The following is a 20,701-nucleotide window of genomic DNA, read 5'->3' as shown; positions in this document are numbered from 1 at the left end:
GTCGGTAGTGATTCAACTGGTTCTACTTATGCCTTTTGAAACAAAATTTTTCAACTGTTGAACAAAATCTTTATTTTAAAGATGGCGGTGGCGCTGAGGTTTGACCCCAGCAAACTCTGGCTCTTGAAGAATTTACTGCGGCAGACTTTGGTGGGAAAATGAATCTTAGTGAAATAAACCCGTCAGAAGGCCGGGAACGGGTTTTAACGAGTACTGTAATTGAGTCACTCATATGTTTCAGACGGCGTAATATGAAGGACAATCGAAGACTTAACGAAGAGTCCTGGAATAACTAATTCGCAAGTAATTAACGCGTCCCGGAAAACAAGTCAGAACTGTTTTAAAAAACTCAGTTCCGAAAATCACTACAAACTGCCCATCAAAATTACCGTGATGCTATGATTCGAATTTTCCTCCACGCAAATTGATTTGCCATTCGTTCTGGATAATAATCGATGGAGAGATGATGAGAGGAATGGTCCTACCGGGAGCTTTTACCAAGTGACAAAGCACGTTCAAATGGTATCTTGTTCCATAAGGAAACAGGTCTCGGTTCATAAAGGAAACCGCTTACAAGGTTGCTGAAAAACTCTTCGACAACCCACGACTGAGGCTCATCAGGTAGGCGCAGTCCCCGAGTTTCCGTCAACCTTATGTTCTACTTGAACCTGAATTGGACTATTTTCGAGAAATACACTAATTTGCAAATCCCGAGAGACTCAACTGAATCTCTGGGTTATGATATTCGAATCACGCTTTCAAGTGAATGAAAAACTTGCTACCAGATAGGAAGCCCGACAGACGGGTCGGTCGGTCGACACAACCGGGAAAGTTATTGGGTAGCCTTTTAAAGCGTCGGGCAAACCAATCGCGTGGTTCAAGCGTGAACATCATCGCCTGTCCGAACGTGGACATTCAGGTGCGTCCAGGATGCTTTTGCGGAGTTGTGGTAACACGCATCAAGGTGTGAATTCCAGGCATCTGCTAAAAATACGGACTTCTGATGAGCTCTAATTATGTCGAAAGTCGACCCCCGGGCTTTCGATGACCTTTGGCTTAATTGCACCAGGACAGAAGGACGCAAATTCCATGAGCCCCAAAACCAATTGAAATAAACAAAAAATTTTAACAAATGATCCGAGTAGAGCCAGATCACATTTTTCAGTGACCTGCACTTCAGATGCCGTTGTGAAAACTTCTGCTGTCGTATGAGAAGCACAAATCGCCATCTTGTGTGACATATTGCTCATTATTAAAAAGAGGTAATTAGGCTCCTGGGTAATTTGGTGAGTCCGTACACAAGAGAAGAGCGCTCACTTTGAGTTTCGTTCTCGTCCAGTTCATCTACTGTGCATATTCGTGAGATGGACCCTGGACATCTAGCATGTGACGCAAGCATTTTATCACCAGTTCACCAGCGCAGGCTGAATGCACCGGAATAGTCACTTATGAATATAAATTCAGAGAATCCCTTCACAACCCACAACTAAACCGAGAATTTATCCACTGTAACCATTCAGTCTGATCACATTGCGATAGACACCACTCCTCCACGATCTTCTCTCTTTCAAGCAGAACTACTCTGGACCTTGAGGCTACATTCCAGCAATGCCGTAACGCACAGTAAGCTGCAAAAAATGGCTTATCATAACTGGACCAGTGATGCCAAAATAAGAATTTTGGGGTTCGACTTTCGAACTTTGATAAAACAAACAGAGGGGAAAACCAACAACCAACTACCATCCATAAAGAAGGAAACGCAAATTGACTCGTCATGACCTTTCCGACCATTCGGCCACGGTTAGGCCTCCCAAGTACGATGAGTGCAAAAAGCATGAAGGCTACCAAACTATTGCTATGTTTTTTGTTTCTACGGCTTTGTTGGAAACCTTTTCGAGATCGATTTGAGTCAGCCCTGCTAGATGACTAGTAATTTCGTCGGTTTAGTGAGCAGTGACCTTCTCATCTAGCTGTGAACCTGTGTAGAATGTACGTCACTTAATTCCCTCCGGTCAAAAGCATGGTCCCAACTCAAAATACCGACATGTGATGTGAACCACGTACATCTACCTTTAAATGAAGTAGCCCATTTTCAGGCCTCCAAAATACGCTAATCGACGTAATGAGCTTGCTACTGTGACCTTCGAAATTGATACTTAAAACGGAATACTTGAATCTATTCCACAATCTCTGCAGATGCGTATCGAATTGCGCGCAGCAGCAGTGCATTTCTTTTCTCTGATCTAGACAAACACAGAACGATTCACCAACAGCTATACTCTATCGGATGCCCCCAAAACCATCGCCTCGGCTCCCCGCAGGGAGTGCCCTCATGCAAACCAGGAAAAACCCAGAGCATCCTTTCTTCTCAGAGTCTTGCTAATCTAGCAAGGCTGTACTTGACATTAAATATCAATCCATAGCGATGATAGTGCCTTTACTAAGGTATTACGCTATTACGGACCTCTCCGTGGCAGCGGTAACAGAGTTTCCGGCTAATCAAACATAGCTTTGAAAATGACAGGATATTGCCAACAAGCTGTTTTGTGTGGTTATTGGATGGCATGCGAGGGAACGCCCATTTAAAACGATTATGAAGAGAACTTCTGAGGATATATAACCATGGTCGAAAACAACAATAGAACTAGCTAGAATTGAGCCACCAAATTTGGGTAGCGCGTGCAAACCTGATATGTATTTAACCGCTGACACTTACATTGAACGATGTTCTTACTAATCACCTCCATGGCTAATTTCTCTTTCATTGCATTCGGTGATGATGATCGTGTGTTTCTCCGAGAATCCTTCGGATAATCGTTTACGTGTTCCAGGCAGAAGTATCATTCACGCGGGAAGTTTGCTTGGTACTGGTCACAAAATTGTATCAAAATTTTAAATTATAGCACAAACCCTGCAGTAACTTGTAACTTGAGAAGTCTACATAAGCAAAGTGTGGACCAACAAGTACGCACGAACTTAAATCATACCAGAAGCAACCCTTTCAACGCTTGGATGCCACTTCAACTGGGCTACTGAGAAAGCTGTCCGAAGTTGAACGACTGTAAATGACTCCACTGATACCAAAAGGGCAGCTGGCGAAATTTTCCGTTGGGCTTTTCGTTGACATCATTCAAACAGGCAGACGTAAGTTTAGATTGGGAACAGTTTAAGGAATATTGCAGGTAAACATGTGCAATTGCGGCTAATCGTGAAGGATCTATTTGTTTTTTTTGTTGCCCGACGCATCACACATGAAGTTTTGGTCCGTATTCCAGATTCGTATTAGCGTCTTCATCTAGCGAGGCGGTTTTCCTTTGATTAGAAGCTTGATGGCTCAACTCCGCATCATACTCTGTGTAGCTTTGTTTCTCATTTCCAGGCAGAGTTTGAGATCACCAAGCCTCATACAAAAGCAGTCCTTTGACATCCAAAGCAGGTGGTTGTCAAGAGAAGGTTCACAACCATGATTTTAGACTGGCCTCATGAAGGAGGCGATACTCGCGCTGGGCTCACATGATAGTGGACGTCAGCAGCTGTCATCAACTGCGAAAGTGAGAACGTCCTTCAGAAGCGAGCCCTCTGTTGAACTACAACGAACTAACCTGTTATGAGCTACTAGACATTACAGTAAAAGTCTGATTTGCTCACAGTGTTTGAAAAGTAAGCATTCCCGAGCGTCCTCTTGAACTTCCCTGTACGTTCCTTGATAATTAACCAATGCAAAGCAGTTCCGTCATTCCCGTATTAACCTTCCATCACATGCGGGGACGGAGCTATGACACATGTACAAACGCGACTCACATGTGTTATCAATGCTATACACCGTCACATCCATATAGATCTTATTTAGAGGGGATCGAGCTCATTGAGCTGTATTCGAGGCACCTATTTTGCTCACACATCTGTCATTGGTACGATGACAAGTGTCCCACAACAGATGTTGACCTTGATCAGTCTGTTTGAAACTTCGCGTCGCTCAGTATGTCCGAAAAACTCACGCTATGTAAAAATGAAGTAGTATTTGAATTATAATAATCTTTGTCAAGGAAATACGTCCAGCTGATCAACTCAGCTGGACCAGCAAGACCGACAACGGGCCATCCATAACTTTTCACCAACCTCAAAAATAGTATCGCTTCATGAAAAGATTTCGTCCCCATTTTGATTGGCAGGAACTTAACTTCGCTCTCGAACGACCCACCTGTATACAGCATGTGAGACCGAGATGAGAAGATTCACTTCTTTGTTTTTGTCCACTACGGGGCAACGTAAACTTGGTCCATTGAAACTGTAAACATTGTCATGAAGTTTAAAGGTTTGTTTAGGTTTGGACTGTGCATGTTTTGGGTGAACCTTGCTGACAGACAGATGATAATAGGGCAGGCCTGCTCACAGACAAGTTAATCGGTGAATACGATTAAAGACCATCTCGGAATCGGGCAAACATCAACCTGGAATTCTGTTCATTCATACACTTTGTGGGGGTCCGTTCACGTGTGTGAAACTGGAGTGACAGTTAACCTTTGTCAAAAACTCTGACAGTAGCGAGCATCAATAGTGATAAACACAGAACGTGAGCGTTGCCTAGACTTTCTTCAAAAGAATCACTGACGGCGTCTTGGGGCAGTAAACCAAACTAACTCACATAAGAAAAAATTACGCCAAGTTAAGGAAGGCGTGATTACTAAATAAGTCAATACAGAGAAGTGCGGGTTAGAGTAATGTTTATTTGCGGATGTTCATGAATGAACAGTGTAGCAGTTGGAATGGAAACGGTCAAAAAAGCTATTTTCGAGGCAATTTTTTTCGGACTATTAACCAACAAACACACAAGTGTTTGTACTTCAATAAGGTGACGCACAACTGCGACGTCTCTCGATTTGTGAATTTTCTAAAGATGTTGAAATTGCCTTGGAATTATCGCCGTCAAGCGAATAGTCGGTGGTGGATAAAACCGCCTCACCGTAGCATATCACACAAAAATCTAGGGGTTCAAGGGCCGAACAAAGAAAATACAAACTTCAACACACACTCATTTGCAAATCAATTTGGTTTTCACGGGGAGACTCAACTGAATCTCTCGTTTACGATATTTTTCAACCGAATGTGCTGCCGTTGAAGGAGAACTTAAGGTTGACAGACTTCTCCTACCTGATGGTAGGCCCCAAGAAGGGCGACCAACTAGTGGGCTGTTGAAGAGTTTTAAGCAACCTTTTGAGTCGTTTTTTAAGAGGATATAACCATCTTTCAGGCTCTGGTTATCCGTCTCTGCGGTGTCTCCAGTTTGTAAGTTATTTTTTGTAAACGAAATTCCGTAAAACAACATAGGGATCTCTCATTTTTAGCTGATAAAATAATCCTAGGGAACACAGGTCGAACATGTTTTGTCCAAGTGGGTATGGTGGAAATATGATGCTCAGATATCTCACTGAAGGGCACCAGGACTGATATCTCATGACATGTACATTAAAATGTCTTACAAAGTGTCTCGATGTAACTGAGCCAAGTAAAATGTGGTAAAACGGTGAGGAATGACCTTGAACAAGCTTTTAAATTCCAGCATCTGGTGGAAAATAATGAAATAATATCATAACGCAGTCGGCTGCCATGATCCTGACCAATGAAGGTGGTGGGGAAGGAATCTCGCTCTAGCACTATCGAGCTAGGCATCACAGTAATGAATTTACGTCCATTGGAAGATGTGAAGTCTGTAGCTGGTGCAGTAGCCTCAAAGGTCAGTCAACAGAAGGCTTTTGACAGCATTAGTACAGTGCGAAACATCACTCGAACTGTTTCAGTTTGAAAGTCCATCCCAGTTCTATCCATCTGTTGGCGCAGAGCTATAAATAAGAACTTAACCAGTACAACATACAATGTACCCTAAACCTTAGGATGGGATGAGAACTGCTCGATTCTACCGGAGTAGGAGGCCACAGAGAGAATCCAACTTCTGAAGGAAGATTCATTACCAATCTGGAGAACTCTTGTAAATCATTTGGAGAGCAGAAGAAGACGCAATGTCACATTGGTCATTGCTGTTGTACTAAATAGTGGAATTCGAAAATAATGGGGATATCACCGCTCAAAAAAGCTTCTAACAAATGTCAGCACTCTGAAGAAACAGAGTCACGAAATGCAGACAGAGTTCCCTTCTGAGTCGTTGGTGCTTTAAATTACGATGACTTCTGGAACACCGCCACTCAACAACCTCCAACAGTTACTAGTTTCTCACACATTCAATTGTGCTGATCGCACCACCCTTTGGTCAAGTATTCAGTTGAAGTGTATTTCGAACATCCACTGAGCCCTGTCTACTTGTTACAATTTAGTACTCGTACGAACTGACAGTATTCTCCCAAAATAATTGCCAAAAGTAATACTCGTCGGGATTGAATTTTTTCAACATTTACTGGCAAGTTCAAATTCAAACTAATCGCCAAAAACAGCCTTCAACTCACCTTGGTCACAGAACAACGGCCCACTAACTACGTCAGCTCCACTGGAGACGAATTCACCAACTAAGATGAATGAGGACTTTTCAGTTTGTAGCCATCTGATGATCACCTGAAGGTCTAATGCCTTTTACCCCTCACTAGAGGGGTTCAAACAGTTGCTTGTGTGGTCATGGGGATGGAGAAGGACCGCCGCGCTCATCACAAGCAAATCTTCTACAAAAGCAAAGTGATAGAACGTACTCAACGACATTATCACGTATCGCCATATTGTAACCATCAACATTGACGCCACCCCGGATTCGAATAACGATGCTTCTCTACCAAACAATTATGTCACTGAATTTAAACAAAGCCCTATCATGGAAAGGAGAAAAACAGAACCAGGAGGAGGACTTGGGATTACTCTACTACTACTGTAACGGTAATACTACTGATGGGGGAAGCATCCGAGTAGTATGTTTTCTTGTAGAAAAAGTTTCGCGTCTCTTGAAAAGTGAGATCTATTGCGGAATTTGTGAAGTCGCTTTGTAGTTTTGCTTGGATTTAGGCAACAGTCAACGAATATTCAGGAAGTTCAGAAAGTCGCGTTCAAGGAGAAGATGGATATTTAATTTTTGTAAACAAGATGCATATGAGAGTTTTGCTTCCCTGTCCAATATTTTGCCACTATTCATTTAGCATTTTCTAATAAATGACTCCGCAGCGTAGGCTTTCTTCCTTTTATTACTACCACTCCTCTCTGAGGTGCCCACATCTCCAACACCCGGCCATTTTAGACAAACTCCGGCTGCATGAACGCTACTGACATCGGTTAGCATGGACCTCATACTTGGGGGCGAACAGCACTAAGAGCGTCCAAATTTCTCGTAACACCCTTCAGTTCCTTCTGCATTGTGAACTTCTAAGTTACATGGCCCAGTGATCTTAATTCATAGTTCTGGATGCAAACTTTAGGAGAATTGCTTTCCACTGCACTAAAAACCGTCTCTGTATCACTCAGAATTCGCTGGTTTGCCTTTTAGAGAAATTACAAGCCAGAAACTCGCAAAAGAATCAGTAGAAAACCACAATGACACACAGAACGTTCGGAGATAGCAAGTGAAGGGTAGTGGGGAAGACGGCGTAGTATTCGAATATCCCACGCTCCTAATATCCCTCTAAAGTTCATGGCATACCAACCGACTAACAGTTGCAACAATTCTGGATATCCCAGGATACAAAGTTTCGAAGGAGCTCTGGATAAACTTCAAATAACTCACCAGTAAGTCGCAGTATTCAATTTCTGGGTAAATCAGAAGACGGAACCATAAGATAGGACTAAATAATGGTCTCATCTGATGCGCTTTCACCGTTCACACCTGTGAATATCCACTCTGCTGAACCGTTGGACAGTCGTGGACTTTCCACCTGATCCCTGAAGAAAGGGAACAACTATGGACTGCTCGATCACATACTTTGAACTAAACAAATATTTTGAAATCACAAACAATTGAGATAAGTGTCAACGGGATTTCCAATTTCAGTTCATACCGAAGGGATCGTGAAGTAACAACCGCTGCGAATCGTTTAATCAATTATCAATCTTAAAACGCAATAGCACTTACTTTATCGTTAGTAGTGTGAGGAGATTTGGGATTTTCGTGGGATTTCGTCCTGTAAGTGAAACCAATCTATGCTGAAAAGCCGAGAAGCACTGTACAGCTGTTTCACCCTTATTGAGAATCATCAGCAGTGCGCATCTCACGAAACTCCGAAGAGTCTCGAACCAGCGACCTCACACTATCAACAATATATAAGTAGCTTAGTGGAAGAATAAACTTCACCCAATGAGTACGGTTAAGTGTTCAAACTACTAGCCGGGAGGTCGCGGGTTCGAGAATCTTTGGAGTTTCGTGAGATGCGCACAGCTGATGATTCCCAGTAAGGGTGAAACAGCTGGTGCTTGCTTCTCGGCTTTTCAGCATAGACTGACTTCACTTACAGGACGAAATCCCACAAAAAACTTCCTTTATCGCCAAAAAGAACAATTTATAAGTAACAAGACAAGTGTAATTCAAATCAACTTCGAGGGACACCCATGGAGCAGTCGACTTCAGGATTATTGCAGAAAATACGATTCAAGACCTGGAACAGGTCATATTGCCATAAATCTCAAAGTATGGATCCGTTTCATGAACGAACTGCAAACAGTAAGTCAGCTGTTAAACAAAGTTTGCGACCACATCAAATTCAAATTCAAAGAAGAGGGCAACGGAAAGCTGGCATTTCTGGACTTCCTCATCACTAGATTATCAAACGGACAGTCACATATGTACACGGACCGAATTCTGAGCTACCACAGCAACCACTCAAACTGTCACGAACGAACCTGCATTCGGACACTTCAAACGGATCGAAACACGCTGCAGCACAACGGAATACAGGAATAAAGAAGAAAAACGTCCGTGCAAATTGTCTCAGAGAAACGGCAACCCAAGGAATTTCATTTGGAGATCACTCAGAAAACCGAATACCACAAACACAATGGCACAAAACATAAGAAAAGGAACCACACCCACGCACATCAGAAACACCACCGAAATGATCCCGAGGCTCTTACAACAGCACAACACAACGATGGCTTACAAACCTGCAAACGCTCTGCGACGGACATTATCGAACCAAGTAGAAAAACTAGATCCAATGATAAAGAACAATGTCATATACAGGATCCAGTGCAAAAAAATGCGACAAACGATTTATAGGACAAACAGAAAGGAAGCTCTCCACCAGAATACATGAATATAAGCTCGCTAAAAAAAGACACGATAAATTTCCTCCTATCTCCATGTACAAGATCAGGATGGACACCAGTTCAACGGGAGTGGCGTTCGCATGCTGGCTCAAGCGAGGACGAAGAATAACGCGAATTCATGGAAGCGTGATACTCCACCGAAGACGCTTTCAACAAACAAAGTGAAATTGACCTGAGTTATCAACCACTATGAGTAAGAGAACGCAAGAACTATGTACCTCTAAACGGAGCATGAAACCAGACGAGGAACTCGCAAAAAAAGAAGTGAGAGGGATCCAAACGGGCAGGTTACTTGGATTGGAGAGAGAGATCCAGTAATCAAAATCATAAACTTTATTTAGCGAAGCGAAAGCAGTCGGTTGGATTTCATAGAGGAAACTGGGTTGATAAAAACTTTTCGACAGCCCACGAATGGTTTCACCCTTCTTGAGGCTCATTGGGAAGGGGCAGCCCCGATTCTCCGTCAACCTTATGTTCTTCCTGGATATCATAAACAAGAGATTCAGCTGGGTTTCAGGTGTGTCTCGCGTGAAACCCAAATTGGTATGCAAATGAGTGGATTTGTTGAAGTCAGTCTAATGTGGGTTGAAGTAGAACATAAAGTTGACGGAAACTCGAGGACCACGCCTACTTGCATACCTCCAAGAAGTGTGAAACCGTTTGTATTTTTTCGACGAATTTTCAGCAACCTTATGAGTAGTGTGTTACATTTAGACAATAACGTATTGCGATTTGTTGAGTGTCTTTGCAACTGAAACATGAGGCGGACTGATAAAACACATTCAGTTAAAGCGAAGCATCAGCTATGTTCAGTTAAGCTTCATACCGAAACTGAATTCATATGCAAATGACGGCATTGGTCTAAATCTGTCTATTTCAGATAGTACATAAGTTTAATGGAAGCTCGGGGAGTGCGCATACTTAATGAACCTCAAGAAGGGTCAAATCGGTCGTGGTCTGTCCAGGAGTTTTCAGCGACCTTGTGAGTAGTTTCCTCCCTGAAAACAGTGCGATATCTCACATATCGTGACAACTGAAACATGGAGCTGCATCTATGTGGCACATTCGGTTGAAGAATATCATTAACCGGACGTTCAGTTGAGTCTCTCGAGTCTCTCGTGAAAACCTGATTGGAATGCAAATGAGTGCATTTGTCAGTCAATTGGTTGTCTGATTTGAGTTGTCAGACAGATAGAATCGCTTAAAAAATGACTAGATAAGACATCACAAAGTACCGTTCTATCAGCTATTCGGAGAACGACTATAGCTGAACTTGTTTGAGCAAAAATTTGGAGCTAAAACGGCACTCTTAGGAGCGTTTGGCATAACGCGCTTCTGACCATTGATGAGGAAATAATCAATCTGTCCTGAACGGCTGGCGAAAAGCCAGCTTAATATGAGTGAATAGCGAGTGTAACAAGTTCATCCGGTGTGTACTTTGTGGGCAGCAACAAGACAGGCAAAACTGACGGTATCTGTTTACATATATATTTCCTGAATGTTAGGATTGGAGGCCGTACGACTGGGGAACGTTTTTGGAAGTTAGCTGTCTCTAATGTAACAGTGAATCTAAATGTCTATGGCTTACGTTTACTCTAGGAAAACTTTTGGTATTCGCAACATAGACACCTCACATGTATTCTGATAGAGCTTTCTCAAATCACGCCGCACATCACGTGAACCTCCGTGACAATGATCTAGCTGGTTTCCCGATAACCTGCATTCTCTCACTGGGAGAGTTCGGTCCCGAATGAGGCTCAAAAACTTTCGGCAGAAAGACCTTATTACATTGGCTCTATAAACCTATCCAATTCCGATGGAGTATGTATTAGGTCATTCGTTTTTATTCCATGTCTCAAGTTCCTTTCAGAAGTGATGAGTCGGCCAACACAAAGCAACGCGAAAAAATTACAGTCAAGTTCTCACTGTACCATTCGCATCCATTGTCACCGTGATACACCAACAATCTCGCCAGCAGACGCATTCAAGCGTGGAAAGGTATATGCATCCATTCGGCAGTGAAAAGCCAACCAATCGGAAGCACCGTATACCTCCTGACTGTGATTGGTCAATCTAGCCAATCGACCACCGGCTGCCTCAGCCGGTCGTCACAGGCGTGTGTGACTCGCGGCCTGTCTGAAACCACCGCATATGTGCTTGCCAAACACGCGATGCATGGCTGGCAGGTTGGCATCATGAGGTCAGCGCTAACCAGTATCCAACTGATGCACCCATGCAAAGGAATTATTTTGCACACCTTTAATTCTGATTTATGCCAGACATTGTGAACCGAAATGGATACAGACGTGGATTTAACGGAACTTGATGACTGGTTGGGAACCCTTGAGGAACTACAACTGGTAAGAATATTGCTAAGTGACAATAAGTTTTGTGTGCAGAAGTGTTTAAATTCAGGTGTACAATTCACGAGTAGGTTGCTAATGAAAATAAAAATAAAATAATCCCGATAGGACTGTACTCTGGGCACCCAATATATTGATTTTTTTTATTGGTCATTACGAGTACCAATAGCTAGAATACGCAATGGATTTAAGAGCGCAATTACTTTACGACCTCCATAAAAATCCATTTGGACCACAAGTAGGTAGTTCAAATGGACCGAATACTGATGACAAAGCTTTTTTCTCATTCAACTTCAAAATTATTTTGGAAAACGACGATAAGCTTTCGAAAAATCCACCGATTGTTTACCAAACCCCTCTGAAACGATGACTTCCCAATCGGTCCCAAACATTTTCCAGTTGATTGGAGAAACAATTATTTTAGCTGGAGACAGCTCAATAGTTAAGGCACAGACGTACCAGTCGGAAGGTCCATGGTTCGAACTCACTCTCCGCTTTGGGGCAACCTGGCAGCATCTCAGTCGTCGTGTGTCCTTCGGATGGTGTGGCGGCTAGGCACGGAAAGGGTGTTGGAGCTGGACGATTAGTATTTATTGTTTCGAATAAAAATTAGCCCACGGGTGTTACTTCTGAGCAGGTAATGTTTTACTTGGTCCTCTAGAACCCCAGTTTTTCAATGTTTCACATCCGATTTATCTTGACATACCTTAAAAATCATTTCCCAACAGAACAAAGACCCCATGGGAGGTGCGCCTGACTATACATGAATAGCCCTCGTGCCAACGAATGTCTTGCCAGTTCCTTAAAATGACCTATGAAACCGAGTGCAGTAATACCACTAAGGCCTGTCTATCTACGCCCGCTAGATAAAGGGGCACATGGTCGAGTATTTGTCCGTACAGACACCCACGTCTCATGGTCCAAAAATAATTTGCTCGTTTCCGTGACTGTCTCCATTACGGGTGGACAAAACGATTGAAAAACTGAACAAATCCCATTCCGGTTAGCAGCAGGTCTCGTGCAATGCATAAGCATGCAGCTTGGCTTCGGCCCGCCTAGTACGTGAAACGCAATACGTGGAAATCGAAACTACCCTCAAGGTCATCCATGAAGACCGTCAAGGATTGGCAAGAATCCGGATGATGAATACAGCTGAAAACCTCTCTGCAGGCTTGCATTGTGCTTTCGGAACCATTTTTCCAGGTGTTGGGTTTGCCGTGGTCTAGACACATCAGTACAGGCGTAACGGTGATACTACTGACGGGGAGGCATGCGAGTAGTATGGTTTCTTGTAAATTCTCTTTACGTTTCTTGGAAAAAGGAGGTCTATTGCGGAATTTTTGTAGCCGCTTTGTAGCATTTACTTGGATTTGAGCAACAGTCAGTGAATAACCAGAAACGTTCAGGAAGACGCGTTCAAGGAGAAGATGGATGTTCAATTTTCGCAAATGAGAGTTTTGCTTACCTGTCCAATAGTCTGTAACTGGTCAGTTGGCATTTTCTAATAACTAACTGCCCAGATAAGGCCTTCTTTCACAGGTATCAAGTGCAAACGGAATGAAACGATACTGTTAAACACGTGACCACAGTTTCTCGGCTGATCTGCAAGAAAACAGCACCCATCCATTTTCTGAAAGTTTGAAGTGATGCTTGGCGAAAAAAAGTGACTGTGCCCTATTATAAATAAAAGTACACAAAACAACCTCCGTCGTCGATGTACCAGTGTGTTTTGAATACTCGAAGCCGATTCCCCAGTAGCGCTGATTCATTATAGACAGAAGGACCAGACATGTGGACAGCCGTTAATCAGGTTGGTGTCAAGTGCGAAAATTTAGCTGGATGCTCAACGCAGACCATGCCAGAGTTCAGCTGTAGCACCCTTCCGGTGCCTAACTGCCATGCCACTCGAAGGAAGCACGACGGCTGTGGTACTGCCAGGTTGCCCAAGTCTAGGCAGGGGAAGTCGAGAGGCAGAGGTCGGGTTCGAACCACGGACCTTCCGATCAGTAATTTTGCGCTCCAACCATTCAGCCGTCTCGCCCATGCCATACATCACAGTAACTACATTTCGGAAAAGTTAACGCGCGAACTGAGCCATAAAATTATTTGGTTTCCACTGTACAAAGATAATTCACAGCATTTCAAGTGACCAGCTACAAATACACCAGGCTGCGCTCCGGTGAAGCTTGAAACCTGTCCTGCAGTCTAATTTTAAAAGCGGTCTGCCCCATGTCCTAAAATTCTAGATGGGCTTTGCTGACTAAGTGAAGTGTCTCGCTTTATTCCTGAAACGCCGACAGTTTCGGAGCAATAATTCTAGTGACACGACCAGTGACAAAACCGTGACTCATCTCTGTGCTGTTTGGAGCTGCTTGATGGTATGAACAGCTGTGTTACGTTACAAATGGTGGACGAGACCTGATTGGTATATAGTGAATTTCCAAGACACACAACTGTACACAGGGGGTACGGATAAAAGGACTAGCGCCCCAGAGTGCGGATTTATTTTGTCAATTAACACAAACTAAGCGTTCACAAGCTACTAGGAGCGAAACTGGAAATAAACTCACTTGGACAGTTTTTGGGCATTCTCCTAAGAGCGTAGTCTTGAAATTCCACGGATGCTCTTTGAACATTAAACGATGATGAACAAGTAATGCAAAACGGTTCCATACCAACCTTTCATCAGCTACGCCACGCCCACTTAAACGCCGCTTTCAGGTCTCGTCAGTTGTATAGACCAAAAGACGGATAGTAATGTACAAGGTGGACCAAACAGCACCTCAATCACTGCAAAAAATGAATCAATAAAATATTCTAAGTCCAATCAAACCTTCATGCTGCACTTTGTAGTATCTACTGGCGAGTTACTCATACTGGCGACCATGCAGTCGTGGCTGAACGATGTAGTCTCAGATTGCTAGACTGGAGGTCACAGGTTGAACCATCCGAACAAGGATCCGAACGTTCTAGAGTTCTTATCAGTTATTCAGTGTATAGACCGGCTTACCTACAAGATAAAGTTTCGATCAAACTTTCTTGGCCTTTACGACTGCCCCCAGGCACTTCTTAGCCATGTGTCTTCCAAGAAACAGGTTTATTAGGTACGTACATTTTACCTATGTAGTGATGAAACGTGTAGCTTACGAAACGAGGTTTTTTCTAATTCTGTAACAAACTGGACGTCCCTAACTCACCTTGCTGTTCCTGGTATTCTTAGAGCTTAGATTTAACTGGCTTTTAAGCGTCAGCTGAGTACGACGCGTCCCCATATTTTCTGTACGACCGAGTTCGGTCAGAGATTCGAGGTTGTTGTCTATCATTGCTGTCTGAGGATATGCGATTTGATACCGTCCATGTATTGCATAATAATTTGTAATAAGCATGCATTCAGAACGAAAATGAATATTTACTAGGAATGAATTGGTTTCCAGAGATTAGACTACTTAAGTGACCTATATTCACCATCATCAACTGTTGTACCACTCCGCGCCCCTTATAGGCAACTGTGAGAAGTTGGTAAAAACCTGACAGAGGTGTATAATTGGAGAAACAAGGTGACGTTAGTGGAAATAATGGCTTTGGGAGTATTATTAAGTCAAGTGACTCTATAGTCGTCCATAATTGGGCCTATCGAGAATGGCCGTCCCAGATGGGCTCGGTGCTATAACGGACACACTAGCGCACAAACAATAACCCCGTTGACATTTTTAAAGTGCAAAATCGGTGCACATTACGTCGGAACACAATCAACTGTCTAGGAAAATACAAGCCTTTTTTGTAAGCGTCAAAACAGAACTTCGGCAAAAATAACTACCGGTGTAACGGTGTATACTACTGATGAACCATGCGAGTAGTCTATGGTCTGGTGTCCAATCTGCGCCCACGCATCTGATAGAAGTCTATTCGATAAATTGTGGAGCTGCTTTGTTGTCGTCTACTACTGCTACAAGAAGACACATAAGAATGTCCAAATTTTAAAAAAACTTTGTGCATAGGAGATGTTTTGTTTCTTGTCTCATCGCTTGTAACTGCTTAGCTCGTATTGGCTAATAAATAACCTAAGAGAGAGGGGATTACCCCCTATGAGCAGCAGACCAGTTAGGAGGCTGGTGTCTCTTAAGGGTGCGCGCTCACTATGCTCCCAACTGCGGAGATATCCATTGCCGCTTGGGTCCGATATTTCTAGCAAAGATTAGTATTTGCAGGTTGCTTAACTCGAAGAAAGCATGACGGTTTCCTTCTGAATGAATCGTTTTCCTATGGAGACTTCTTCCTTTAGGTGAAGGAAATCTGTGCTAAAAGGTCGAGAAATACTGTATAGCCCTTTCATTTCTATGGGGAATCATCAGCAGTATATACCTCCTGAAAGTTCAAAGTGTTTCGAATTCACCTTCTTCCGGCCATAGGTTGTATGCTTGACAGTTCGATGACGAGAACCTGATTAGCAGTTTGAGCAGCTCGTAATTCTACAGGGTAGGAAGTCACTTAGCCTTCAGTCACGAAATTAACACAACTTGTTGACTGGTTACCAAGGTGACAACCTCAAACATGGAAGCTTCCCTGGTCGTACGAATCATTCCTGGGGGAATTACTTTTTTGTATCTGGCGCATTTTTTACAGATAAGGTTGTCCACCTTTGTTTAAAACAAACAAAACCATCAGTCCAATCGGAGTGCTCATTAAACTTAACAGGCAGCAGAGACAGCCTTCAGTGCCCCGTTTCGGTGTCTGCGGACAGTACGAGGGTCACGAAATAAAAAAAATAAGTAAAAGCTAAAGAAGCAAATTGTTTACCTCGACAAATCACCACCTGTAAGGTTGTTGAAAACATTTAGAAGGACACTATCAGTTTCTGTCGTTTTTGGACCCATCGGAAAAGCCTAGTCTCTAAAGTTGCATCAGTCAGGGTTCGCACTTGAAATCCGCGAGAGTACTCCAGCGTGCACACGTCGAATTTCCCAATCAGATGATGGGTAATGCGTCTGCATGTTAAAATCCGGCGAAGAAGAAAACCGGTTGTGTGTTTCTCCGCTTTCCCTCAGATCTGTGAGTAGAGTCATATGAAGAGAAATCCTTTCATCCACCTGAAGGATAGAACAAAGGCGATATTCAGTGGAAGATTAGCTGACTCGCGCGGTAACTGGTAACTGCCCGAAAAATCTCTTCATATTGGGCGCTGTTATTCCGCTGTAAACTTGAGAGTACATCCTGCCCTAGAATAGTTACACATCTGCCCTGACATGTGTTTTACAGATTACTTTGTCTGACATCTTCTGCTTTTGCACTTAGTAGCCTGTACACACACTTGATTGTTTGTATACGAACCTAATGCATGTTGACGTAGTAATGAGGTCGAATAAGGCCGACTTGTTAAAAAAATTAGTGAACAGGTGTTTCCCTCTTAACGAAAATCAATAGTCCAGTAATTGTGACGTAAAGTAGCCCTTCAAAATACTGACAAATTGTCTACGTTTCACAAAACGTGTTCGCCCGCCTCAAAAAGCATAACTTTACTTCGGATGTACTGATTGGCTTTTACTTTACACCAAAATTGCGCCTAAAGAGGAATGAGGAGGATGGTGTGCCGGGGGAGGTATTATCGCGAGAATGTTTTGTTGGAATAAGCCGACAGAACGTCTGTCACCAGCATTAAGTCGAGCAGCAAAATTTGTCAGGAAAAATTGCGACCACACTGCAAGACAATCTGAACAATACTCACGTGCTGGAGGCTCTTAAATGAAACGCGAAGGACAAATTTTTAATGATCCACCATCTAAGCTCCTGCTCCTTCATGCTTCATTTCAAACGGGTGCCTTTTGTTCATGACACGTTCTTCAAAACATTCACATAGGCAGTGTTTCAACCGCGCCGTCACGAACAGACTGGACCTTACGTGGTGTAATCTCAGCGATTCACTGAGCCATACTCGGGGGCGTACCCGCGACACTCACAGAGTCTCTCATATCAGGTTGTTTAATGAATAGATGTCTGATAAACACACTCACCTGGCCTTCCAGGCTGGATGTTGGTTGGCGACTTGTTTCCTCCAAACACTACTGCATTGCGGTTAGGCTTTTGAGCCAAAGACTTTGGTTAAAGACCTTAATCGCCCTCCTTTCTAGGTATGGGTGCCCTTGCAGTATCTCAGCCCAGGCAAAACCATAATACCTACGTCTATATACGGCAGCGAAGCCTCGGTGATCAACACTAGTGCCATACCGTCGATGATGATGATGATGATGATGATGATGATGATGATGATGATGATGATGTTCTAACCCCGCAACTCACGGCCTCATTCACACTTGGTTTGTCAGACGAGCTGGTTGCAAACAGGATCAGTGCATTCAAATTTTTTCCCGATAAATGTTTTCGTGTTTTATTCTTGTTAGCGTTGATCAATAATGTTTCTGTTGACCTCTCATCCTGCTCAAAATGCAACTCCAACTCAAGGCAGATGAGACTCTACTTATTGCCGTGTCAACGATCAACTTACTCATTGCACAGTTGCTTATTTCGGCATTCGGGTTGCTTAAGAGTTTAACCAATGTTGATCTCAGTTCGCGACTGTAATATTCGTGATTAGTTATTCACTCGGCGTGAGCAGTCTTTTGAATCAAATGAAGGACATCACGCGAAATCTCATTCTCTCTAGCAGACTGGTCATGATGGTCGCTGACTTGTTCGCTGATGTTGGAAATAAAGCTTGGCAAACAAGCCAACGACTATCTACGCTACCGGAGCTACCAACATTTTACTCTAGAGAAGAAGACTGGTCATTAGCTTAGCAAACTGTTACCTTGCCCAGTTCTTAGTTCGGAGGGAGCAGAGAAAATCAGCGCATACTTGTAGTCTTACCAATGGTTTGTGCAGTACAACCCCCATGGCATTTACGTGACTTTCTGTAGCTGTCACTCAAGAGGAGCTATTAACAAAAGGCGAGCGTAACCTACTTCCGCTGGCCTGTTTGCAGTAAGTACCATAAAGATCGCTAAAAGTTATAATCACCATAAAAGAAGATTACCGGCTCCAATTTGGTGAGCCCCAAGAAGGGCAAAACAGCTCGTTGGCTGTCGAAGTGTTCTCAGCAACCTTGTGAGTAGATTCCTTTATGAAAATTACCGACCCTCTTGCTGCTGGAAGATAATATCTATGTCCCAAAACCAGGTCCAAATTCGTGTGAACGTTACTCACCGGCACCAACTGGCAAACAAATATTCCTAGATAACACAGGACGCTAAGTCTATTGTGAACAAGAGACCGTGGTTTTCTGGCTGTGCTAGCTTTTCAGCCTAGGCAGCTAACCTTACAAAACCTTTCCATATAAGTCGAACTTCGCCAGCAACAAAATTTACGGCTGTTTTCAAAACTTTTTCTGAAACTCTGAATGGATATACAATGGATATACATCTAGTCCACGAATCCAGTCATTCCTGCTATTAATGTCCTAGCAGTAATAATATATAATTGTAGATCGTCTCTTGGACAAACAGACTATTGGATAATGTCCACTTATTGACTAGCAACAAAGTTAAACGCGTCCTTCGGGTGACAACAAAGCGTTCCCCTCATCATTAAAAAAAATCGAGTTATAATAAATAGACTAACTGCGTTCAAGGCCGAGTAAGCCCAAAAAACGGAGTACTGAGCATGAATAGGGTATTCGAGAAAATGCAGTGAACGCTTTTAGCATCCTCACCGGTTCAAAAACATAGATACCAAGGAAGGATCGTGCAATGGACAGAACTATTTCTGGCAAGACGAAAACAGACTTCTCGCCGGTTCAAAGACATAGATACCAAGGAAGGATCGTGAGATAGACAGAAAGATTTCTGGCAAGACGAAAACAGACTTATATGCACCGCCCCAAATATATCAACGATGACTTCGAAGCTTCTAGTACTGGGCATGAGACTGTCGCTAAATACATGGGAAATGTACAATAAAAAAATGAAAGGTGATTCTTGAGTTTGTTCGGACCATTCTAGACAAAAAATGGACTCTGCGCCTACCTGATGAGCCCCAAAAAGGGCGAAACCGGTCGTGGGCTATCGACGGATATTCAGCAACCTCATGAGTAGTACATTACAAAGATATACATGTATCACGATATCTCGAATATCGTGTACAATACACAAAAATGAAAGGTGATTCTTGAGTTTGTTCGGGCCACTCAAGACAAAAAAATGGACTGGGTCATCATTTATATCACCTGGAACTTTGAATGGAACGGCTCAGAGCTTGGTGTCAAAGGTAAACATGTGACAACTGGAACGAAGAGCTAAGCCTGCGGTAGCAGTTGCGTGCTGGGCTGGAGTGCGACCTTCGCACGTGGGAGTATTGATTTGACTAGTTTGAAAACAACGCACGAAACTGACTTACATGTCACAGCATGAGATTCCTATATTCTTCCTTCACCTCTAGTAGGCTGAAAAGGATCCATATGAGAGGGGAGGGACGCGTATGACCTAACCTTACAGCAAGACCCTGGAGTTCAATCTGATGGAGATTTACCGGCGAGATGAGTTGATGCGAATGGAGGCATGCTCGAAAAAACTCACCGTCACTTGGGGCTGGGCGAAAGGTCAAGTTTAGCCCAGTGAAAATATGTCGACAAACGATCCGAAAACGTCTTATGTCTCTTCGTCTATTGTTTTCTTACCGTGTTATTTGTTGCACTCTGTACCACACGGGCATCTAATCTGCGAAAAATTCAACCACATTATGCCTAATTTTAAACCCAGAAATGTGTACCGCAGCCGGCTGAAGTGCAATATCCAAATTTGGTGTTGCATCGCTTTTAACTCAGTCTGACACTTTACAACTTGTCATCAAGATTCATCATTCGTCGTTTAGTCACCTGAGTGACTCAAATATAAATGCACCTAAAATGGAGTAACACAAACTTGCAGTTCACATAAAGTGCTCCTGTAAAAACCACTTTAGCGCATAATGAACTGCATCATCGTTGACAGACGTTTTGTAACGATGCTTTGTGAACAGTTGGTCAGTTCTGCCACAAGTTGTGTGTGTAACCTTAAACAAAAGTTCGGATCAGGACAATGAATTTGTGATTCAAGCTGCAA

The 20,701-nt window shown here is 43.1% G+C and overlaps 1 protein-coding gene across 1 annotated transcript in view; it reads left to right on the top strand.

Moving 5' to 3' along the window:
- Nucleotides 1–11,388: 11,388 nt before the first annotated feature.
- T265_10655 (hypothetical protein) overlaps nt 11,389–20,701 on the top strand; it is a gene marked incomplete at both ends in the record, with an annotated part of 115,354 nt that continues 106,041 nt past the window's right edge. The window contains one exon of the mRNA XM_009177100.1: nt 11,389–11,609. Coding sequence (XP_009175364.1) covers nt 11,544–11,609 — 66 coding nt within the window. The remainder of the gene's footprint in view (nt 11,610–20,701) is intronic.

This window comes from Opisthorchis viverrini, assembly GCF_000715545.1.
Source record: "Opisthorchis viverrini unplaced genomic scaffold opera_v5_389, whole genome shotgun sequence".
In the NCBI taxonomy this organism is placed as follows: domain Eukaryota; kingdom Metazoa; phylum Platyhelminthes; class Trematoda; order Opisthorchiida; family Opisthorchiidae; genus Opisthorchis; species Opisthorchis viverrini.
This window is presented reverse-complemented; position numbering and strand designations above follow the sequence as displayed.